This window comes from Pongo abelii, chromosome 9 (genome assembly GCF_028885655.2).
Source record: "Pongo abelii isolate AG06213 chromosome 9, NHGRI_mPonAbe1-v2.0_pri, whole genome shotgun sequence".
NCBI classification, from domain to species: Eukaryota; Metazoa; Chordata; class Mammalia; order Primates; family Hominidae; genus Pongo; species Pongo abelii.
In genome coordinates this window covers 31,274,543-31,299,962 of record NC_071994.2, presented here as the reverse complement: position 1 = coordinate 31,299,962, position 25,420 = coordinate 31,274,543, and the positions used below count along the sequence as shown (strand labels likewise).

The following is a 25,420-nucleotide window of genomic DNA, read 5'->3' as shown; positions in this document are numbered from 1 at the left end:
CATGACTGGTGTGCAGTGAGGCTCAGACCTCCTGGTTGTTTCTAAAGTCTTCTTGGGTCTCCGCTCTGCAACTCCTGGAAGCTAGCCAACCCCCACCAACCCCTCACATGTTTAAAAAACAAAGTGTAGTCTAAAATCCATTCGGGGAAAAAAGTTTATTTAAATAAAAATAAAACAAAGCAATATTGTCTGTGAAACAAGCACTTAACTAAATGAAACATTTTTCACTGTATGGAAGGACTTTGAAATGGACCAAATGCATTACTGAGTACATTCAGTGAAAATCTACGTGCTGTCTTGGGCAACCTTCCAGAGTGTTTGACTCTGTGGGATTGCTGCACCTTTCACTGCCTTGAACAATTTCACAACTTTGTAAGTTGCAGCTAACTGATTGCAATACAAGTGATAATTTTCCATGGACATGTGTATGAGTTTTCTGTTGCTGTTTTAGAAAAACTACCATGAACTAAGCAACTTGATATAACATACATGTATTATCTTGTATTTTCTGTGGGCCGGGAGTTCAGGCACAGGTTAACTGGGTTTTCTGCCTAGGGTATCAGCAGGTTGAAATCATGATGTGGTCCTGGGCTTGGGTTTCTCTCCTAAGTGCATTTCGTTGGCAGAATTCATCTTGTGGTTTAAGACTGAGGTCCCTGATTTTTTATTTATTTATTTATTTTTTGAGGGGGAGTCTCGCTCTGTCACTCAGGCTGGAGTACAGTGGCACAGTCTCAGCTCACTGCAACCTCCACCTGCTGGGTTCAAGCAATTTTCCTGCCTCAGCCTCCCATGTAGTTGGGACCACAGGCATGTGCTACAACGCCCGGCTAATTTTTTGTATTTTTAGTACCGATGGGTTTTCACCATGTTAGCCAGGATGGTCTCGATCTCCTGACTTTGTGATCTGCCCGCCTTGGCCTCCCAAAGTACTGCGATTACAGGCGTGAGCCACCGAGCCCGGCCCCCTGATTTTTTACTGGCTGTCAGCATGGGCTGTTCTTAGTTTCTAGAGGCCGCCTGCTATTCCCTACCATGTGGTCTTCACAACTTGGCAGTTTGCCTCTCAAAAGTCAGCAGAATGTTCCTACTTTAAATCTCTTCATTTAAGGGTTTGCTTGATTTAGATCACACCTACTCAGGATAATCTCCCTTTTGATTAATTTGTCTCAAACAATTTAATTACACCTGCAAATTCCTTTCACCTTTCTTGACCAATGTAACTTAATCACGAGAATGAAATCCATCATACTCACAGTCCTGCCCATACTCAAGAAGAAGAAATTCTGCAGGGGGTCAGCCATGGTGGCTCATGCCTGTAATCCCATCACTTTGGGAGGCCGAAGCGAGTGGATCACTTGAGGTCAGGAGTTCAAGACCAGCCTGCCCAACATGGTGAAACCTCTTCTCTACTAAAAATACAAAAATTAGCTGGGCATGGTGATGCACACCTGTAGCCCCAGCTACTCGTGAGGCTGAGACAGGATAATTGCGTGAACCCGGGAGGCGGAGGTTGCAGTGAGACAAGATCACACCAGTGTACTCCAACCTAGGCAACAGGGCAAGACTCCATCTCAAAAAAAAAAAAAAAAAAAAAGAAAAGAAAAAGAAATTCTACAGTCTCAAAAAAAAAAAAAAGTTATGCAAGGTATGTACACTAAGGGGTAGGAATCTTAGAATTCTGGCTACCACAACATGCAATTAATTTTGAAAATTGTCCCTACTATTTCCCCTCAAGCCAGTTTTTGCATCTCTTAAACAAATTTGTCAGCTTTCTTGTTTGTTTGTTTGTTTTGGTGGTTTTTTTGGTTTTGTTTGAAACAAGGTTTAACTCTGTTGCCCAGGCCAGAGTGCAGTGGTGTGATCATAGTTGCAGTTGCTCACTGCAACTTTGAACTCCTGGGCTCAAGAGATCCTCCCCGCTCAGCCTCATCTAGGAATTATGGCCACCAACCACCAAGCCCAACTAATTTTTAAATTTTTGGTAGAGATGGGATCTAGCTATGTTGCACAGGCTGTTCTCAAACTCCTGGGCTCAAGCAGTCCTCCTCCCTGGGCCTCCTGAAATGTTGGGATTACAGACGTGAGCCACCACACTCAGCTGTCGGCACCCTTGATTGCCCATATGTGTATCTACTCTTTGATTTCCTTTGAACCTGTTATAACGTCTTACTGTTTTCCTCATTAATTAATGAGTTAAATAAAATATTTGACATGTGTTCGTTTTCTGTCTGTATGAGTCATGGTTTCACTTTTTAAAATATTCTATTTTTACATCAACTTTTATATTAATATTTATTGCATAATTTTTCTTAAAAATGATGGATATGTTGCTTACTTTGACATGTGCAATCAAAGGGCTGTTTCCCTTTTCTAGAACTTCTAGCTCTTGAGACCTAATGTTATTTGCTGCTGTGAAAGTATAATGTTTCTGGCTTTTAGTAGCCTCATCTTAAGCAGCTTAATCCTGGGACATAGCAATAGAACTACCATTACCTTAGCATTAGAGAGGAGCAAACAACAACCCACCTCACCACCCCTGGGTTAATTTCCTTCCTTATGAACAAAAAATATCAAAGGGCCCTGCTGACATTTTCTTCTAGAATCTTGGGATTCCAGGATTTTGCTACTGGAAAGGGCAAAGGATTTTTCTCCTCTCTATGCTCAAAATAATGCACTTTTCTGATCACTAAAAATGCCTTCGTGGAAACAAATATCGATAAAAATTAGATGTTATCTTCCTGTGCCTAGCGTGGTGCCTGGCAGATAGTAGGTCTTCAGGAGATGTTAGGTCTCTGCTTCCTTTCCAGCCATACCGTGAAGGGTGAAAAGAGAAGAGGCATAAAGAGGCTTCTGGGTTTCCTGCCTCTATCCTGGCATCAAGCTAATCGGCAGCAGGGCCAGCCTTTCACAAGTGAGTATAGCGCATATGTGGCACACTCCTGATCACTTTCATGAGCAAAGAAAAATCTTGCTCTTGCCAGAGAGGCAAATGAAAGATTAATGCCAGTTAAATAATATATAATAGTAAGATCATTATCCTGTCCTCTCCCAGTCAACTAACTTTGTAATGTGTAAACACTTATGGGGCTACAAAATCAAACTCCATAAACTGTTGTAAAGTGGAAGGAACGATGCTGATTAGTCTGGCGGCACACAAGGACACAAGAATTGTACTTTGTTCCCCTTTTTCGAGTGAGGAGCCAAGTTGACATTCTGGACAATCATGACAAAACAAATTTCCTGTCTAAGTTTAATAGGAAGCATCCAATCTTTACAACTGGTGCTTCCCATTACACACCCCCATGCTAACTTTCCCACAAGTTTCCTCTACCTTTAAAGGCAAAGGCTGTAACATCATAGTTTTGTCTTCAAAGCCATCAGCAAATATTGGTCATGTTTCATCAAGGTGTGTCCTGGAGAGACAGAAAACTCACATGACTCCCTTTTTCCATTTCTTCTTACTGCATGGTAACAATAAAACAACAAACTATTATAGAAAAAGCCTTAAAGAAGGGACTGAAGATGGAGGTAGGGAAAGTTATGGTTTGCAGCGTAAAAGTAGAAAAGACAATCAAGTGTGAGCAGTGCACGTTTTTGAAATTGCTTCTGAATCCACTATTATAGGTTACATTGTCAGCAGGCTGTATTGATTATTTTTAGGTAATATATGTGTAGAATTTCTGCTAATGGACACTTCAGGATCATCTTTTGCATTTAATGTATCTAATACCCATTGATCAGGTCATTGGCTTATTGGTTATCTACTTTGCTGCCAAATGATTTTCTATAATTGTTTCCTTCATTACCCATTTCTATTCCAGGAGCAGCTTCTATTGTGTCCCATTACACTAGTGGAAATTATTGATATGGAAATTAGTAGGCGCTGAGCTTAAGAATTCTATGATACACACATTGCATTTCTTTAAGTTGTAGATGTTCTTGTATAATTAGCAGTAAATATTGACATGGTGAAATTAGTGAATTTAATTCAAAGCAAAATAACAAGAAACATCTTTAAAAAGGAAACATCAAATATTTTGCATAGCTATGTATACTTTAGTAAAAATAAATATAGCATGTTTGGCATTTATGTTTAACATTGTTTAGCATCCTGAGTTAAAAGACAAGAGTGTTTTTGATTCTTGTTGGTATAAGCATGCTCATGTTATAGATGGAAAAGTTAGCCTCAGGGTGGCTAATATCTGTGTTATGTTGTCCAATATGTTAGCCACTAGCTACATGTGGCTGTTGAGCACTTGAAATACAACCAGTCTAAATGGAGATGTGTTATAATTATAAAAGGCACACCAAATGCTGAAGACTTAGCATGAAAAAAGGATTGTAAAATATCTCATTAATTTTTTAATTGATTATAGGTTGGAATAATATTTTGAATAGTCAGTCATAAAATATGTTATTGAAATTAATTTCACCCTCCTTCTTTTTCCTTATTTTAATGTGACTACTAGAAAAAACTAAATTATATATGTTGTTCACATTATATTTCCATTGGACAGCACTGGTCTAGCACAAGTCCTAAGTGGGTAGCGTCTAGCACTTCACTGTGCCATATGGTAGCAACTAGTCTCATGTGATAATTATATTTAAATGCAAATTATTTAAAGATGATACTTCTAAAATTCAGTTCCTCAGTTGTGCTAGTCACATTTCATGTGCTATTGCTCTATGGCTGGGAGCTACCAGACTAGACGACACAGATAGAGAAGCCTCATAGCATCCCAGAAAGTTGCATTGAAATGTGCTGGTCGAGGTCAGGAGCTCAAGACCAGCCTGGTCAACACGGTGAAAACCTGTCTCTACTAAAAATACAAACATGAGCTGGGTGTGGTGGTGTGCACCTGTAATCTTAGCTACTTGGGAGGCTGAGGTAGGAGAATCGCTTGAACTCAGGAGGTGGAGCTTGCAGTGAGCTGAGATTGCGCCACTGCTCTCCAGCCTGGGAGACAGAGCGAGACTCCATCTCAAAAAATAAAAAAGGAAAAGTGCTGGCCCAGCACATCACTAAGCAAGCATTAAAATTGAGAATGCCTAGTCTGGGCACGGTGGCTCACACCTGTAATCCCAGCACTTAGGGATGCAGAGGCGGGTAGATCACGAGGTCAGGAGTTTGAGACCAGCCTGGCCAATATGGTGAAACCCCATCTCTACTAAAAATACAAAAAATTAGCCGGGCGTGGTGGTAGGTGCCTGTGATCCCAGGTACTCAGGAGGCTGAGGCAGGGGAATCGCTTGAACCCGGGAAGTGGAGGTTGCAGTGAGCCGAGATCTTGCCATTGTACTCCAGCCAGGGTGACAGTGTGAGACTCCATCTCAAAAAAAAAAAAAAAAAAAAAATCTCTGAGAATTCCTCTCTGCTAAGCCATTGTCCATGGAGACTGTAATGAAATGCCATGAAAATAAATGTGTCATATTAAAGGTAAAACTGTGCAAATAGTGATAACGCATAGTTGGCAATGATAGTTATTAAACCAGGTGTTCGTCCTTGGAAAGTCTAATCTCTAAGCACTGCTCAGAATATAGCTTCAGAGACGGTATTTATCCATTGGAGTGACCACTTAATTTTGAGGGACAGAAAAGATGCAAATTAGGCAGAAAAAACTGGAAACACATATAGCATTTTAATAAGTTATAGTGAACAAGAACTTCCATTTTGGCTCTAATCCCTTTGAAGGGGCTTGGAAGTTAGACGACAAAGCAAGGCCTGTGGTCCCCCAGCCAGACAATGCCAGAGAATGCCAGTGTTCCTTCCTCTGTGTCCCGCTGCCTGGAGGTTAAGAGAGTAGTGAGAACTGTATGTTTGTTTAGAGAATTGGGGGCTGCAGGGTGGGGAAGTCACAGATTTTAAAGTAAGCACTTAAGGGGGAATTTCTATAAAGCCAAGAGTCAAAATTATTCCTAAACCTAAACCCTCAGAATCAGAAACCAAAATTAATGTCATCAGCTGCTCTTTGCTTTTGGCTGTGACCTTTTTGTACCCCAGCACCATAGAAGGCCCAGGTGTCATCAGAAGAATAAGAAAAGTAGATAATAGGAGTAAAAAAAAGAACTGGAGTCTTATTTTCTTTCTTCGACACACTCTCTTTTTCGTGGTGGGAATGGGGGTGTGTGTTCAAACATGTTTATTTAAATGTACATTTGGGCCAGGCACGGTGGCTCACGCCTGTAATCCCAGCACTTTGGGAGGCCGAAGTGGGCGGATCCTGAGGTCAGGAGATCGAGACCATCCTGGCTAACACAGTGAAACCCCATCTCTACTAAAAATACAAAAAATTAACCAGGTGTGGTGGCACGTGCCTGTAGACCCAGCTACTCGAGAGGCTGAGGCAGAAGAATCGCTTGAACGCAGGAGGCAGAGGTTGCAGTGAGCAGAGATTGCGCGACTGCACTCCAGCCTGGGCGACGGAGCAAGACTCCAGCCTGAGTGACAGAGTGAGACTCCATCTCAAAAAAAAAAAAAAAAAAGTACATTTGATGGAACCACTCTGTCGTTTTGATATGTTTATTGTGTTTGTCTAGAAGTGAAGGTATCAGGGAAATTATCCCTTCTTGAATGCCTGCATGTTATTATTTTCTCCAGTGTTCAGAGGAGGAAACTGAGTCTTCTAATGATAAAGTTCGTTGTCCAACGTCACCAGCTGGTTAGTAGCTAAACCAGGATTTAAACCCAGGTCTTCCCTGAAGCCGAGCTCTGTTTTACACCAAAATAGCTCTTCTGGGCACCAAGGCAGGCACAACGGAGTTCCCTGCTGCCAGTATTAATGTGGGTATAAATGAGTTAATACTGAACACTGCTTCTGGGGCATGCGATGTAGCCTATTAGAGTCTCCGCGGACTCTGAGTCCAGAGGCTAGGAATCTTTGTTTTGTCACTGATAAATGATCTGCGGGCTCTTAATCCTGATTCTATACTCCTCATTTGTAAAGCTGTTGGCATATTTGCACTGAGCAGATCGCTCTCTCTGCCAGCTTAGCTTCACATGTCAGTTTGGGATTTTTTTTTTCTTTAAGATTTTATAAAGCTGAGTGTAAAATGGGAATGTTTTCATAAATGCTTAAGCATCTTCAGTGAAGCTAATTTATAGAATTTAAATGTTCCTCTCCGGCAGTTTTAAACTCAAATTTCTCAGCGGTGGTTGGGGGGTTGGGGCCAAGAAACAGGAAACTGCTCTGTTTCATTGTTCATACTCAACAATAAAAAATTAAACGGCCTAAAAAGTGCAAGCTAGAGAGAATTTTTTTCAGATGTACCCTCCTCTGAATTGGAGTGATGGTGATAAAGGCAAAAATGGGATTCTTCTCTTCTCCGGGTCCCCCGGGCCTCCTTGGCAGGGGCCTGGCAGCCACACCTTAAATTTCTGGGGTGACTCAGCCCCTGTGGCACAGTGCTAGGCACGACACCCAGCACCTTACTCAAGTCACCTTTGCCAGCGGCTTGCCTCCCAGCCCCTCCCTTGGGAGCATGCTTTGGCAATGGCGTGACTGAGTGGTGAAGAACCTGGATTGTGCAACCTTGCGAGGTTGTGTAACCACCACGGCTGCACTTTTTGCACAGTCGGCTAGAGAGCTTACGGCACAGCCAGAGTCTGCAGTGAGGTTCCCATGGTAAGATTTTTTTGGGAGCTACTTTCTGCTTCTATTTTACATCCCGTCCTTGTTTTAGCACCTGTTTTTGTTGCCAGAAGATGAGATGGCATGAAGTCTGCCTTCCTCTCTCTTCTTATATGGAACCAGGTGGTGTATACATAAGTAGATATTTAATATATCAAAAGGGGAGGCCTTTCTCCTCACTTCTTGTTTATGGCTTTGGGAGTTCAAAAGCCTCCTTTTGTCTCTCAGCACGAACCAAATTCAAAAGATACTCAATTTTCTCTCTGGATGTGCTGATTCGGTTTTTTTGTTTTTGTTTTTTTTTTTAACTGTGCATAGCGGACACCATCCGAGCCTTCAGCTCAAGAGATTGTGGACTGTATAATAATAGAAGTAATATGGCCAGGCACAGTGGTTCACGCCTGTAATCCCAGCACTCTGGGAGGCCGAGGTGGGTAGATCACGAGGTCAGGAGATTGAGACCATCCTGGCTATCATGGTGAAACCCCATCTCTACTAAAAAAACACAAAACAATTAGCCAGGCGTCGTGGTGGGCACCTGTAGTCCCAGCTACTCAGGAGGCTGAAGCAGAAGAATCGCTAAAACCCAGGAGGCGGAGGTTGCAGTGAGCTTAGATCGTGCCACTGCACTCCAGCCTGGGCAACAGAGTGAGGCTCCACCTCAAAAAAAAAAAAAAATAATAGAAGTAATATAACAGCTAACATTTAATAAGTGCTTATGCTGTGCCCAGTGCCACGTAATAGATACCTATCCCTTAATTCTCACAATCCTGAGATAAGTGTTATAATCATCTTCCCATTTTACTGGTCAGAAAACTGAGGCTCAGAAAGATTCTGTAATTTATCCAAGACCACACTGCTTGTAAGTGGCATGACAAGGCGGGCACCCTGGTCCATGTCATGCGTATCTCACGTGTCTCACTGAGCAGAAGCTCAGCTTTCCAGATTGCCCATGGTGGAAAGGAAAGACATTCCTTAGGCTAGCCTCTAGGCTAACAGGGTTTATCTCATTACATTAAATAGCTGTATATTTGAAAATCATTCTGTTAGTCCAGGATAAGGTAGGTTACACTGCAGCAATCAATCCAAAGTATTAGTAGCTTAGCATAGCAAGTTTACTGAGGACTCATGCAAAATCTAATGTGAAAGTCCAGGCTGGATGGAAGGGCATGTGTTGATGTTTCAGCTGATGGTCCCAGCTGAGTCCAGCCTCAGAGTTGTCCCGTCCCAGATTCCAGGCATATGAGGGAAGAAGTTTCCAGGCAATTTCTTTTTCTTTTTTTTTTCTTTTGAGATGGAGTTTCGCTCTTGTTGCCCAGGCTGGAGTGCAGTGGTGTGATTTCGGCTCACTGCAACCTCCACCTCCTGGGTTCAAGTGATTCTCCTGCTTCAGTCTCCTGAGTAGCTGGCATTACAGGCGTGCGCCACCATGCCTGGCTAATTTTTTGTATTTTTAGCAGAGACGGGGTTTCATCATGTTGGCCAGGCTGGTCTTGAACTCCTGACCTCAGATAATCCACTCGCCTCGGCCTCCCAAAGTGCTGGGATTACATGCATGAATCACTGCACCCAGCCTTTCCAGGCTATTTCTGCTCCTAACATTTCAAGTCACTTCCAGCTATTCATGTTGTTATGGGTTGTTTGTGTACCCCCAAAATGCATATGTCAGACCCCTAATCCCCAAAATGATAGCATTTGGAGATGGGACCTTTAAGAGGTGATTAGGGTTAGATGAGGCCATGACGGGGGGTAGGGGAGACCCGGTTTGATAAAATCAGTGTCTTAATGAGAAGAGACAGCAAAGAGCTCCTTCTCTCTCAACTGTATGAGGACAGAGTAAGAAGTGGGCCCCCTGTAAGCCAGAAAGAGAGCCCTCCCCAGAAACCAAATGGGCTGCCACCTTGATCATGAACTTCCCAGGAGCCAGAACAGTAAGAAAATAAATTTCTGTTGTTTAAGCCACCCATTCTATGACAGCCATAGTTAGGGCAGCCAGGCCAGGCCAGGCATGGTGGCTCGCACCTGTAATCTCAGCACTTTGGGAGCCTGAGGTGAAAGGATCACATCAACCCAGGATTTCAAGGCAGCCCAGGCAACAGAGTGGGACACCCACCTATACAGAATATAATAATAATAATTAGCCAGGTGTTGCAGCACACACCTGTAGTCCCATCTACTCGGGAGGCCGAGGCAGGGGGATCACTTGAGGCCGGTAGGTCAAGGCTTCAGTGAGCCATGATAGTGCCACCCACTGTACTCTAGCCTGGGTGACAAGAGTGAGACCCTGTCTTAAATAAAATATGTAAATCAGTAAGTCAATAAAAACATAGTTATGGCAGCAAAAACAGAGTAATACACACATTTTTTCCAGCTGAGGCTCCAGATATCATGGAATTAGACAAGACATCCCACTTTGTCCTATGCATGAGCCTATTACATGCATGAGCCTATTACAATGGTTGCTGTTTTGAGGATGGTTATTTATGAAACCACAGATAACCTACACACACAATAGATTTGCACACACCACAGGCTATAACTTTCATTCATTCAGCAAATATTTACTGAACACATATTAGGAGCCAGACACTATTCTGAGCATGTATTAGTGAACAGAACAGATAAAGACCTGTCCTCCTACTGCTTATATTGTGTAGGAATAAAAATTGCTGTTTTTAAAAATAATCATTTTAAGTATATTTTTCTAGTTACAAAAGTAACACTTGCTTATTCAATGCATTTGAGAAATACAAAAAGGTACTTTGAAAACACACAAAAAAATCATTATGCAGAAATAATGCATTGCTAATATTATTATCTGACAATCACACACATACATAGATGAACAAACACACTCTTTAAACTGGAGTCACACTTTATATTCAGTTTTATACCCTGTTTTTATTTCACTTAGTTACTGCAGACCTTTTCTCATGTCATTGAAATATGATTTTTAATGGTTGCATATTGTTCCAGCCTGTAGCAATACGAATTATTTAACCATCCTACAACTATTTTACATTTCAGTTGATTCCAATTTTTCACTGTGATAAGCAACGTCTTGAAGAACAACTTCGTACATGAATCTTCGGCTGCATGTCTGATTAGTTCCTTAGAATATAATCAGAGAAGTAGGATTACTGGTTCAAAGGATATGCAAATGTTCAGGCTCTTCATAAATATTGTCAGATTACTTTCCAGAATGTTAGCGCCAATTTACATTCTCACCTGTATTTTATAAGATGCCTCTCTGGTATTCTTGCCAATATTCAGTATTAGAGTGTTCGTAATCTTTGCCAATTTGTTAAATTAAAGAATGGCATTTCATTTTAAGACTGGTTGACTGCCTAGGTCGCTCAATAATTATTGGGATTTGCCTAAATCTGAGTATTTAAACCCTAGCTCTGGCACCTTCTAAGAAAATACATAACCTCTCTAAGCCTCAGGTTTCTTTGTCTACCAAATGGTAACATTTATCCTGACTTCTTAAGTTATTGTGTGGATTAAATATGTTCAAGTTTATAAAGTGTTTAACACTGAGCCTGTCAAATGGTAGCTATTATCACAGGTGTGACAATTTAGAAATTATCAACACATGAATAATTCCAAACTTTGCTCTTTCCTGTGTGTGTTAAAGAAGATCCTGATTTTGCTAAACCATATTGCTCTTCCTTCTCTCTCCTTCGAAGGAGAAGCTTGCCATGCTTTGGGACTTTGTGAATTAGAATTAGGAGGAATGAGAAAGAGAAGGACAGGAAGACACACTGACCATTGACAGACCACCCAAAACCCTGTGGCTAACAACAAATGTTATTCTGCTGCACATGGGTCTGCTGTTGGCTACAGTTAGACTGACTGTGTCTGGGCTGGGCTCAGCTGGGTGGTTCTGCATCAGGCTGTAGGCTGACTGGACTGGATCCAAGCTGTGAATAGGTTCATGTCTGCCCCATGTAGGCATGGTTTGGGACACATATGAACAGAGCAGAAAATACCCAGGGCATATTCTCATGGTAGATTACCAGAGCATAAGGGGTCAGACCAAAACCCACAAGCAAATTTAAGACCTCTGCGATGTTAGATCTACTTATTCCTTTGGCCAAAGCAAGTCACATGGCTTAGCCCAACATCAGTGGGCTGGAAAGTCTCCCCTTCCCACAGTGGGAGGTGGAAAGGAAGTGAATATTTGCTGAACAAAAGATCATAATAAATGTTTCCAGAAATTTGCAGGAAGAGGCTACATACACTACAGTGTAAGAAAACTGAGAAAAGTGATTATGAAATATGTTGGGTATGTGTAGGACTTTGCAAATCAGGTTCCTCTTAATTTCTGGAAGACTCCAATTAAGAACTTCATTTAAATTATTTTTTGTCCATTTAGACTGAAATTTATTAGAGACGACTTCCCCTCAGGACTGATCTTATGGTGTAATGGCTTCGATAGGGTTACGTAATGGAAACCATATTATCTTTTTGATTGCCACAACCCTTCACAGCTCTTTCTCTTTGGGTATGTTAGATCTTTCAAACATATCCTAATGGTTCTCTTTTTTTTTTCTTCTCCGAGAAGAAAAAGTATGGGTGTCAGCTTCCTGATTGTGATTTACCAACTAGAAGCACAGTCTCTGCAGGAAATATGTCAGCTGTCTCATTGCTATCTTATTTAAAGTAGGACAGACACCAAGCTTGAGAAAACTTGGACAGGAGGACTCAGAGGTAGAAAATACAAGCAAACATGTCAGTCTCAGCCATGACTCACAAGCTCCAAATTCACTTACGGAATCATTCGGTGAAATCAAATTGATAGTGAGAACAGGGCGCAGCAATGATCAGAAGGAGCCCAAAGAGATCTAATGTCATTTTCGCAGCCTTTATTCTTGGTGTCTCCCTGAAGACCATTTACTTGGAACCTAGACAGGAGACTAAAGTCTGTGATCTCTGGGTTTGCTTAGCTCTGTAGACAGCTGGTACATCACATACAAAATATTACCCCACGCTCTCATAGTGTGATGAGTTGTTAATAAATCCATTCCAAATTCTTGGTTCTCATTCCTCTGAATGTAGATAGACTGGCTGAATATGGATATATCAGCTCTGCTTATCACTCTAAATGTCATCTGTCTTTAACTTTATCCAAAAGAGTTTTATTTTGCTTCAGAGAAAGCAGTGTTCTCAACTTCTTGAAAATCCAAGCCAAGAAGAATCATAGAATGAAGAATTATGCTAAATATTTGGTCCTCAGCCTTCCTGGAGCTGTGGCATGAAGCATCAGTGGCCTCAATATGTGTTGGGTTTTCCTTGGAATAATGAATAACACACGTGCTTTAAAGAAAGTGTAAATTTGAGAGTTTTGGGATAAGAAACTGTCCATAATTCTGTCTCCTCAAGTCATTACAAGACATTTTCCTGTCTTTCCATATTTCCACAAAGAGAGAGTGTGAGTGTATAAAAGATTCCCTAATATTGTTTCTGCCTCGCTCTCACCCCGTCCCCAAATAGTTGCTTTTTTTGGTTTGCTTTCTTTCTGAAGTCCCAGTATAGGCGATATTTTAACACGGTTTAAAGCCTAGACTAAGGATTTGGACAACACAGTTTGAATCTTCAGCCATTTCCTAACTTTGCAACTTTTAATAAGATACAGATTCTTCTTCTAAAAATGAGAAAAATAATAGGTGCTACCTTGGCCTCCCAAAGTGCTGGAATTACAGTTCTAATGATGGACAGCAGTGTAGGGTTGAAGTAGGAGGTGGGACTCAAATCCAGAGGCAGGGCTCGGACACTGACCAGATTGGGGACTAGCTAAAACAGGGCCGCGATGGAAGCAGCTTTCCAATCAGACACACTCACCAGTGTGCCATGTCAGTTTACCACTGCTATGGAAACACCCAGGAGTGATTGCCCCTTTCTGTGGTAATGACCCGATGACCCAAAAGCTACTACTCCTTCCCTAGAAATGTCTGCATAAATCGCCTCTTAATCTGCGTGTTATTATGTGGGTGAGTATAAATGTGCTGCAAAACTGCTCTGAGTTGCTACTCTCTGCCTATAGGGCAGCCCTGTTCTGCAGGAGCAGTCACGGAGCAGTAACACCACCAGCACTGTAACACTGCTGCCTCAGTAAAGCTCTTTTCTTCTACTCCTGGCTTGCCCTTGAATTCTTTCCTGGGCAAAACCAAGAACCCCCGAGGGCTAAGCCCCACTTTGGGGCTTGCCTGCCCTGCATCAGGGTGACTACAGTTAACAACAATGATATATTTCAAGGTAGCTAGAAGAGAGGACTTGAACTGTTCCCAGCACATAGAAATGATAGATACGCAAGGTGATACATATGCCAATAATCCTGACTTCATCATTACACATTCCATGCATGTAATAAAATATCACATGTACCCCACACATATGTAAAATATTATGTATCAATGTAAAAAAGTAGCATGCGTACTCCCCCTACCAAAGAACTGAGCAAATGAATAAATGAATGAATGGTAGTTATTTGCTATTATCCAGTAGTTGTAATCAGAAATGATTTTCAAAAGACGGGGCATCAACTGGTTGCATGAGGCTTTAATCCTAAATGGTCACTGCATCAGGGAGCTCCAGGGACAGCTGGGGTGATATGGGAGGCACTCGGGGGATCAGCCCCCAACTGGTTCGGAGGTGTTTTATTATTCGACAGTTGGCTGTCTGTATGGGTGTGCTCTGTCTGAATGTCAGCCCTGCTTGTCAACACTGGCAATAGGTCTTCCACACACTTTCCCAATCCCTTTTTGACCCCAAACACCAGCACTGGCAGGATGACTGAGTGGGATGAAGGTTCTAGCCAGTGACCACAGAACTTTTTTCCTCCTCAGTGCAAAGCCAACTGGCCCACATCAGTATTGACTTCAACTTTGTCTTCTTTGGCCCTGCACTGTGAGATTTGAGCCACTGGCCTATGCAGCCAGCTTCTAGTATTACCACTGCCTGATCTTTTTCTGCCTTGGAAATTTTCATTGTAACCACTCCATATTTTTGCTATGATCAGGCTTATGATGATAAGGCAGGGACTTGAACATTACAGGGTGGGTTGGCACACTTCTTCAGATGGACTAGCTAGGGCACATGTCCTCCTTCCAATTCTCTCTTAAGTTGAATCACTCTTCTGGCTTGGCCAGGAGGATACCAGCTTTGCCAAAGTGACTTTATTATGTGTATCCTGGTACACATTCCCTTTTGTGTATGTAGCTCTGCTTCCTGGCATCATTATTTTTGGTAGGATTGGGGTTGATTTCTGGCTATGTGTTATTTTTCCAGATGAAGTGTTTTGTTCCTGCACTTCGACATTCCATGAAGCTTTGTGAAAACACTTGTCCTGTTGTCGGAAGGTTGTTTGTAGAGGGTTATATTGCCCTAAACTTTTCCTTCCAGGCCATGGTGTGATCCACAGGACTGAGACGAGCTGCAGCTCTGCTGCTCATTCACTGCAGGACTTGGGGCTTAAGACTTGATTTCTCTGAGCCTTTGTTATCACAACTGTAAAGTGGAGATAAGGAGAGAACAAAAGAGATAATGTGAATCGAAGTATAAAGCAATTGAAGGTAGTCATTCACTCTACCACACATCAGCCATAGTTTCCAATCGTAGGCAGCTATGGATTGATGGGGGAAATAACACATTAATAGTCAATTAAGATACAGACTCAGAAGTCCTACAAACAGGGATAAATGCAAGGTGTTATAAAAGCACATGGGAACAGGGCTGAACTCAGTCTTGAGGGGTTAGAAAAAGCATAGAAAGAGTAGGAATTATTAATAGTAATGATAGTTAAAATTAGTGGGGTGCTTACAATTCACAACCGCAAAAATATGGAACCAGCCCAAATGCCCATCAACCAATGAGTGGATAAAGAAATTGTGGTATATGTATACCATGGAATACTGCTCAGCCATAAAAAGGAAAGAAATAATGGCATTCGCAGCAACCTGGATGGAATTGAGACATTATTCTAAGTGAGGTAGCTCAGGAATGAAAAACCAAATATTGTGTGTTCTTACTCATAAGTGAGAGCTAAACTATGAGGATGCAAAGGCATAAGAATGATAGAAAGGACTTTGGGGACTCAGGGGAAAGGGTGGGAGGGGGATGAGGGATAAAAGACTACAAATTGGGAACAGTGTATACTGCTCAGGTGATGGGTGCACCAACATCTCAGAAATTACCGCTAAATAACATTCATGTAACCAAACACCACCTGTTCCCCCAAAACCTATGGAAATAAAAAATAAATGAATAAAAAAATAGTGGGATGCTTACTGTGTGCCAAGTAGTATGCTAAGCATGATCTCATTTAGCTCTCACAAAGTGTGCCTATCTCATAGAGGTTTTAACTCTCATTTTATAATCAGAGAAACTGGTCCAAAAAGCTTCGGTAAGTTGCCCAAGGACACACAACTAGGTGGCATGGTCAGATTTGAATTTAAGTTGAATTCCAGAACCCTTGCTTTTAAACCACTACGCAAATCTGTTCATGCCATGTCCCTGCTTAAAACAGACCATTTGTGGCCAGGCGTGGTGGCTCATGCCTGTAATCCCAGCACTTTGGGAGGCCGAGGTGGGTGGATCACCAGAGGTCAGGAGTTTGAGACCAGTCTGGCCAACATGGTGAAATCACGTCTCTACTAAAAATACAAAAATTAGCTGGGTGTGGTGGCACACACCTGTAATCCCAGTTACTTAGGAGGCTGGGGCAGAAGAATCACTTGAACCCAGGAGGCAGAGGTTGCAGTGAGCTGAGATCACACGCCATTGCACTCCAGCCTGGATGACAAGAGCAAACTCCGTTTCAAAAAAAAAAAGACAACGGGAAAAAACCCTGAGCATTTGTGACTTTCCATTGCTCATAGGATAATGACTAAACCCCTTTACATCCCTAAAGGTTTCCTCCCCAACCCTCTGGTCTTACTCTTCATCCTTTTCTCTGCCCCCACCCCATGGTCATGAGCCTCAGCAGCAGATCATAAAGGATATACTCAGCTAAGGAGTCTGAGCTTGTCCTATCACCAACAGGGAGCCATGGAGCTTTGAAGCAGGTTGAACAGGAGCAAGACAAGGCCTGAAAAAGCCAGTGAGGAGGCGGTTGAAGTAACCCAGGCATAGGTACATGGGGGTGTGAACTGAGGGACAGAAAGAGTGAGGGAAGAGGGAGAGGGGTGAATTGGATTTAAGAGACATTAGCTTATGGAATCTACAAATCTTGGTGACTGATGATGAAGGGGAGTCCAGCAGAGCGAGGACTCTAGGCTTATACCCACATTTCTAGCTTAGACAACAAGGTAGAGGGCACTAGCTATTTTTAAGGAGCTGCTACCAATACCTAACAAAAGCCAACAATACCCATGATTCTGCATTTTTATTACGTGTATGTTGCAAGGCCCTGAAAGCTGTAAGATAATTTCCCTTCCCTGTCCCTTTTGTTCACTCCCTTCCACACTGAGTGTGGGAATTCACTGAAAGCTCAGCAAAACCTATCACCTCTGCCACACCCCCACCCCCTGCCCAAGCTGAACTACAAACCCACACATCAGACCCAGGTTAGCAATCTAACAGTGCCTGAAATTAAGCGTTTAAACATTAAAACCAATCAAGCCCAAAGAACTTAACTTGAAATGAAGAGGTGTTTAAAAGAAGTAGGCTGAGGTACACCGAGAAAAACAACTTAAATTATTAAAGTGGAGTTTTCACCATGCAGGAAAAATGTTCCAATAATGTCAGATTAAAAATGTAAATCTATTTACCTTCCAGATGGGTTTTATAAGAGCTCTTATTAAAATCAGCTGCCTACCTGTTTGTGAAAGAGAATTTGTTACTTAGGGAAGGTAGTCAGACCCAGGCATGCTGGAATCATTTTCTCACATTTGTCACTGACTGAATAGCTCCTGTGACTTCTGCTTTGTCAGTTAATTACTGTGTAAACTTTCCCACTGAAAATGGAGGTCTTATTCAGTGTTGCGTTTTTTTTTTTTTTTTTCTGTTTTTCTGTTTGTTTGTTTTTTGAGACGAAGTCTCAAAGCCTCGCTCTGTTGCTCAGGCAGGAATGCAGTGGTGTGATCTCGGCTCACTGCAACCTCCGCCTCCGGGGTTCAAGCGATTCTCATGCCTCAGCTATCCAAGTAGCTGGGATTACAGGTGTGCGCCACCACACCCAGCTAATTTTTGTATTTTTAGTAAAGATGGGGATTTCATCATGTTGGCCAGGCTGGTCTCGAATGCCTGACCTCAAGTGATCCACCCGTCTTGGCCTCTCAAAGTGCCGGGATTACAGGGATGAGCCACTGTACCCGGCCTCAGTGTTGTGTTTTTTTCTGAATCCAAGTGACAAATGTTCATATTGTCTAAAGCGGATTTCTTCCAATTCATGTATCACCTTCCTCTTGACCCTGTAGTGCATTTGTAATTCTGAAATTATGACATTAATATCACTTCCATATCAATGAACTTTGTGTCTAGGTTATATGGTTAAGAGAGTTTTGAGGCAGAATTAGTCTGATGGAGAAACTAGGAGGAAAAAAAAGTCCTTTGTAAGTCAGTGATGGACAAGAAGACTTATTTTCAACTATGATGCAAGAAACTCTAAAGGGTCATGTGTTCATTCATGAAATAAAATATTATCTGTATGAGTTCTGTGTAATAGAAATATGTTGTGAGCCCCCTATGGAAGCCATAAATGAAATTTAAAATTGTCTAGGAGCCACATAATAAAAGCAAAAAAAGGTCGGTGATAATTTTAACATTGTTTTAGTTAATTCTGTATATTCCAATACTATATTTCAATATGTGATCAATGTAAATCCTACTGAGATCTTTTACATTCTTTTTTGTATTAAGTGTTTGAAATCCAGTTTGCATTCTACAGTTAGAGCATATCACAGTTGAGGATAGTCACATCTCAAATGCTCAATGTCAGAAGTAGCTCATGACTACAGTACTGCATTCTGCAGATCTATGCAGTTCAATAACAGCTTTCCCCATCAAATTGATAGACCAAGAATAGGTTTATACATGTAATAAATCTACCTTTTTTTTCCAATTGAGAAAGAAAATGAAATGTGACTATGGGAAAACCCGGCCAAAATTTCTTTTGCTACACCGCAGGTTAAATTTCTTTTTTGTATCATTGTTCCCTGGTTTCAGGTCTGGTCATGTATGAGAAATCATCCTTTTAAGGGGGTCGACAACTTCATAAAACTAAGGCATTAAAATAAATAACCAACTGCACATTTTAAAAAATGAGGGGTAAAAATGTCATTGTGTCAGATGGTGCAAAATTTTCATTAATAAATGTCAGCAGCTCTCTTTTCTCCAAGCTTGTGACTATATTAAACATGAATTACAAGAACTCTGTTGGTTCCCAGCAGTATTTTTCTGTAGATTAGTCTGACAATTTAAAAATATATAGATACATTTGGCAGCCCTGGGATGACTTTAATTTCTAGCTGAAAGAACTCTCACGCTCAGCATGTTTTGGGGGTGGGTGGAGGCTACAACAATTAGATGCATCCTGAAAACTTTTCTAGTTTTCAGTTTTCTAGTTTGTAATTGTATTACAAAATAAATCAAGTTCTGTTTGACGTGCTGAACATCTTGAGCTTTTGAGCTCAAACCCAGTGAACACATTGTCTTCAAAGCTGCAAATACATTTTGTGTTTTATACATTGGGGATTATTTTGCTGTAGTAGGTGGCATTGTTTGGCATGGTATTCTGGGAATCTTTTAGAATCAATAGGATCTGCTTCAAATCTCAGTTATTCACTGGATTATTCGGGGAAAGTCTTTAATTCTCTGAGCCTGAGATTCCCCATCTGTATAAAAGAGATAATAATGTTATCTCAAAGATTATTGTAAAAATTAAATGTGATCATAAATATACAATGCCAGAAGCAGACACTTGATTAATGACAATACTCTGTCCCTGTCTTTCTCAGGGTAACTGGTAAGTGAGATTCAATGATGTTAAGTATTCACAGACCTGATGTTTGCTGTAAGGCTTTGTATTAGCTCTCTTTTTCTAAGTAATAAATTAGCTCAAAACTTAGTGGTCTGAAACAACAAACACATATAATCTTGCAGTTTTTCTGGGTTGGGAATCTGGGCACAGCTTAGCTGGGTGCCTTTGCCTTAAGGTCTGTCTTGAGGTTTTAGTAAAGCTGTTGGCCAGGGCTGTAATTTCATCTGAAGGCATGACTGGGGAAGATCCGCTTCTAAGCCCACTTCTGTGGTTGTTGGTAGGATTTAGTTCTTTGTGAACTCTTGGGTTGAGGGCCTTAATTCCTCACTGGCTGTGGACTGAAGGCCTTTACAGTTCTGTGTCATGAGCTTTTCCATAGGCAGTTCACAACATGGCAGCTAGCAATAGCGAGAGAGAGGGGGAGGGGGAGAGAGAGAGAGAGAGACCAAGGATAGGAGCCAAAGTCTTCTTGCAAGCTAATCTTGGAAGAGACTGTCCCCCTGCTTTTGCCATATTCTGTTTGCTAGAATTGAGTCACTAGGTCCAGCAACACTCAAGGGAAGGGAATTGCACAAGGGTGTGAATATCTGGAGATGGGGATCATTAGGGGCTGTCTCAGAGGTTGCTGACAGCAGGCTTTTCTCCCCTTTTTTTCTTTTCCAAATCATTTTCAGGCAATACAGCAGGCTTTTTCTGCAGCTTTAGCCTTTGTGTTTCCTGGCCTTACTCCTCCCTCACATGTAGGTTCTAAGTCTGTAATACAAGTAAAGAGCTGAAAATACAGGAGTTCTACAATAAGGAACTCTGCTAAATGCTTCGCATAGCCCTCATGACATCATACACCCTTATATTATATGCCCTTACATTATATGCTCTTATGACACTACATGATGTGGTCATTTGTTAATTTAATACTCATCTACATCTTAATTATACTGTGAGCTCCCTGAGGACAGGGAATTGGTTTTGTTCACTGCAGAAATCCAGAGCCCACAACAGTGTCTGGCACAGAGTGCCAGACAATAACTGTTTGTCAGATAAATAAAGGAATGAGAAGGAGTTCTTTTGCTTCGTACAACAACCCTACGAGGTGGGTACAGTTCTTATGCTCATTTCACAGGAAATTGAGACTCAGAGATAAACTGAGTTTCTCAGCCTTACATATAGCTAGGAAGTAGTGGGACCTAGGAGCCCAGGTATATCAAGTCACCTCAAAGCCCATTTTCTTAGTTACCTGAGTCTGTGGCCTCCTGATTTTATGTTTGGGGTAGAAAGTGTGTGTGTGTGTGTGTGTGCGCGCGCGTGTGCGTGTGTGTGTGTGTGTGTGTGTGTGTGATGTATTTGTGAGGAACTCAGTGATCTTCTTCCGCCAGGCAGCTCCCCAGTAGGCAGTTTCCACCACCCACTATAATTTGGAGTAGAGTAAGCCTTCCTTGGCTGAATCCTCAAGTGAATTTCTATTTTCTTCACATATTGGAGAGAAGAATGAAAATCGGATGAAGGGAAGAGAGAGCAGAGAACAAGAAATATGGAACCATAGAAACCGTGAGTCACGATGTGACTGGAGGAGTCGAACGTCTCCTACTATCTCTGGTTGATTTTTAGGAAGTGAATGAAGCTAAGGCAGACTTGGTGTCAGTAAACTTTTTGTAGGTAAGGTTTTTTTTTCCCTTGGTCCTTCTAGTGTCCCTGCTCCTTTTATCTTCTTGTCAGTTGCCACATGTTTCTACTCTTATTCAAGTTTAAATTTTTTTTTTTGAAAGTTTGAAAGGTCTGCGTCTTAGGTGCTTTGTGAGAGAGGTAATGATACTGACAATTAAAAAAAACCCTATGATAACAAAACTAACATATATTGAGTGCTTACTATGTACTAGGCAAGATTCTAAGTGTTTCCCATGTACTAACTTATTTAAAAGAACCTATGGAACCATTAAGTCAACCCTATGGATGACCTTAAAGTCAGATATACTAGTTATCTATTACTGCATGTGAATTATCCTGAAAGCTAGTGGCTTAGAACAGGAATGAACATTTATTATATCTGCCAGTTTCTGTGTATCAAGAATTTGGGGGTGTCTGGGGGTTCTATTCCAGCTCACCGAAAGGTCAATCATATGTTAGCCAAAGGTACAGTCATCCGAAGACTTTACTGGGGCTGGAGGATCTGCACCAAAGATGGCTCACTCCAAGGCTCGCAAGACAGCAGGAAGCTCAGTTTCTTCCCATGTAGACATATCCACAGGGGTGCTTGAGGGTCCTTACAACATGGTGGCTGGCTTCCCCCAAGACAAGTGATCAAAGAGAACAAAGAAGAAACTGCTATGCCCTTTTTGACTCACTCTTGGAGTTACCTACTGTCACTTCCACAATATCCATTGGTCACATATGGCAGCCCCATTCAGTGTGGAAGGACACTGCACAAAGGCATGGATGCTAGAAGGTGAGAATCTTTGAGAGCCATCTCAGAAACTAGCTTCCACAACAGTTGCCTTGTAGTGTGTACCACAACCACACAAAAGCTAACATTTCTTGAGCAATTGCTATGTGCAAGGTATCATGCCAGAGACTTTATATACATTATCTTTTCAAATCCTGGACAGCAATCCTAAGATCCAGGTGATACTGTAATCCCCATTTTACAGATAAGGAAACTAGGACTCAGAGAGGCTAATAACTTGCACAAGGTCACAGAGCTAGTTTGTGGCAAGTGAAATGAGCATAGGAGCACATCTCAGACACACCACAAGTTCAGTTTGTGCTATTTTCACCTGTAATGTTGCAGGGGCTGCTGTGGGGAGTAAATGAGAAAATGTTTGCAAACTACAGAGCATTGTATGGAGGCCCAGAGAGACGACATTCTTTCTTCCCTCCTTCAGCAATGTGAAACCGTGGCAGAAGCACACATGCATGGTCAGAGAGTCTCTTGGTAAATAAGAGACATAAAGCACTTTGTTTTTGATTTTTATTAAACCAATCTTAAAAAAGATTGATTGGCTCCATAGGACCTAAACAATTAGCACTGAAACCTCTCACAATTCCTGGAAACTGAATGTTTTGTGCTTGGAATTCTAAAGAACTGGGAAAAAGGAGAGTAATAAAGTATAAAGAATAGTTTCATCTCCTACCCAGCTTATATGGTGAGGAGGAGGTTGGCAGTGATTTAGTATAAGTATAAAAACAACAGTTGGGCCGGGAACGGTGGCTCACACCTGTAATCCCAGCACTTTGCGAGGCTGAGGCGGGCGGATCACGAGGTCAGGAGATCGAGACCAGCCTGGCCAACATGGTGAAACCCCCGTTTCTACTAAAAATACAAAAATTAGCTGGGCATGGTGGCGGGCGCTTGTAGTTCCAGCTACTCGGGAGGCTGAGGCAGGAGAATCCCTGGAACTCAGGAGGCGGAGGTTGCAGTGAGCTGAAATGTGCCACCGCACCCAGCCTGGGCGACAGAGTGAGACTCTGTTTCATAAATAAATGAATAAATAAATAAATAAATAAATAAAAACAACAGTTGACCTTAAATAAGATTTTACATTAGTCCAAATGATTTCAAAGACATTAATATATTTATATTTAAAAGTGTGTGTGCCTGTGTGTATGTGAGAGAGAGAGAATGAGAGAGTCAGAGTCAAACTTGCAAAGTAAGGAAGTTGATGTGTCCAAAGAAACCTAAGGAAACAAGAACTATAGCAGTGGGTCAGTTGCATTATCTTTCTATATCCCTAACGTTTGGAGGCAAATGAGCAGCTGTAGGAGAAATTATTTGCTTATTTGCCTCCTTAGATATTATTATCAAAGGCAGGAGACCTCTTCCCAACAAGCTTCCTGGAACAATGCACATACCCACATGCACAGGACATTTTGCATAAAACTTCAAGGGCTTTAAAATTCCTTGAAGCCCATGGGACGATCTCCATAATATTCATCAATCCCAGGATAAAAGCCCTGAATGCCAAATCATTTAGATAATCGATTTATATTTTCATATGTACTATGAACTATGGAACTTAAATTTTCCTCCCTTACATCACATTTTCTCATTACCTTGAACAATCATTGGTATTTTTAAATTTTGACCTGATCCATTTTAGCCTTTATGTTTCCAGACTACAGCAGGCAATTACAAAGTAAAGTAATTGAATCCCTTGAGGGTGTCTCCAGGGCATCCCAAAATCTGATGCAGGCATCCCTTTTATAACTGCCCCTATACCCATACCTTCCCCTTTCTTTCAGCCAGGTGGAGTTTGTGTAAATAAACTTAACCCTTCTGAGGGGTGGATTTTAGGGATGCAGTTCTATTGTTTTGACAAATGTATACAGTTGTGTAACTACCACTATAATCAAGATTAGAACAGTCGCACTGCCCCCAAAAGTTTTAATTTATTGATCCATTTATCAATTGATGGCCACTTGAGTTGTTTCCAGTTTTTGGCAATTATTTGCATTAGTCTTTTGCTTTCGCTTTTTTTGGGTGGGGGGTCAGAGAGAGTGGAGCACAAAAGTGTCATCCCCTTCTTCCACCATCTAAGTCTTCTGGGGCTTTTCACCAGTGCCCTCTGGAAGCAACTGCATTGGTGTAGCTATATTTTTTGCATTTGGGTATCTGCCGTTCATGACCTTTTCCTTTTTTTAATTTTATTTTTTCCAAACTGGGTCCCAAACGTTCAACAGGTCAAGGTGGACAATATGCAGACAAAATAACTCATGTGGTCCACGCTGTGTGCATGGAAGGTGTCAGCTGCTCTTACCTGTGGCTCCCGGATCATCAGCCTTGGAATCAGCCACAATGTTGTTAAAAATGCAGAATCTCAGGCTCCACGCCAGATCTACTGACCCAGAGTCAGTATTTTAACAAGATCGTCAAGTTTGCCGGATGCATATTAAAGTTTGAGAAGCACTGGTATTCCACACTCGCTACTAAAAATACACTACAATTTTCTCATAAGATTTGACCCTTTAACTTTTTCTCTCTCGGTAGTAAACTCACTTTGTAGTCTGAGTAAAGAACTCAAGTTTTGGTCTGGGCGCTGCATCTCGCTGGGTGTGGAAGCAAAGGCAGAAATGAGAGGGACAAAAGGAAGCAGAGAACAGAGCCCAGGCTGTTAGAAGATCCTCGCGGCCAGACCCGGGAGGCGACTAGAGACCGAAAGGCTGAACCCTCCGCCCGCTCGCGGCCCCTCGGAGTCAGGACACCCAGGGTAACACGCGGGTGGCCACGCGCAGCCCAGGCGCTTGCAAAACTTAGCGGAGCCGGGCCCGGGGCGGGCGGGAGGGAGGAGGGACAGGCGGGAGGGCGGGGCCGGCGCGGCGAGGGGCGGGGTCAGCGCCGAGGCCGCGGGGCCAGCGACGGCGCCGGGCAGCGGGAGCTGCGGCCGCGCCATGTGGCTGCTGGGGCCGCTGTGCCTGCTGCTGAGCAGCGCCGCGGGTGAGTCGGGGGGCGGCCGGCGAACTTCCCGCGGGGCGTGGGGCGCGGGGGGCAGCGGCCGGGTGCGATTGCGTCCCCTCCCGGGCGCGGGCCGCTCTCCGGGCGTGGGTGTGCGCGGAAGGCGGACCCCGGCGCCGGGCTGGCCGGGACCCTGCCTAGGGGCCGCCGCGGGGTGCGCGCCGTCCTATTGTGTGGGCGTGCGCGCCGGGTCGTGTTGTGCTGTGTGCGCGGGCGGGGCTCTGTGTGCAGTCCGGGTCTGCGGAGCCCGGCGGCTGCCCGGATTGGGCGTAGCTCGAGTGTGGCTGTGTGTGTGTTGTGTGTGTTGAGGAACGGAGGCGGGGAGAGGAAAGGAGAGGAGAGAACTCTTCCCTGGTCTCATCTTCC

General features: G+C 42.6%; 1 protein-coding gene and 1 long non-coding RNA gene across 4 annotated transcripts in view; one reads left to right on the top strand and one right to left on the bottom strand.

Annotated features, from left to right (window-relative positions):
• Positions 1–12,477: 12,477 nt before the first annotated feature.
• On the bottom strand, positions 12,478–24,924 carry LOC129048639 (uncharacterized). The gene is made up of 2 exons (XR_008511154.2): positions 24,360–24,924; positions 12,478–15,140 (listed from the first exon to the last, which is right to left on the bottom strand). It is a non-coding gene; the product is annotated as an uncharacterized LOC129048639 (long non-coding RNA).
• The window catches only part of LDLRAD3 (low density lipoprotein receptor class A domain containing 3), a 287,626-nt gene continuing 287,127 nt past the window's right edge, over positions 24,922–25,420 (top strand). For 2 of the 3 annotated variants that reach the window (XM_024254933.3, XM_063728474.1), the window contains exon 1: positions 24,922–25,036. In XM_024254933.3, coding sequence (XP_024110701.1) covers positions 24,991–25,036 — 46 coding nt within the window. In that variant the 5' untranslated portion in view covers positions 24,922–24,990. The remainder of the gene's footprint in view (positions 25,037–25,420) is intronic. The other variant, XM_054524494.2, reaches the window with a different exon arrangement.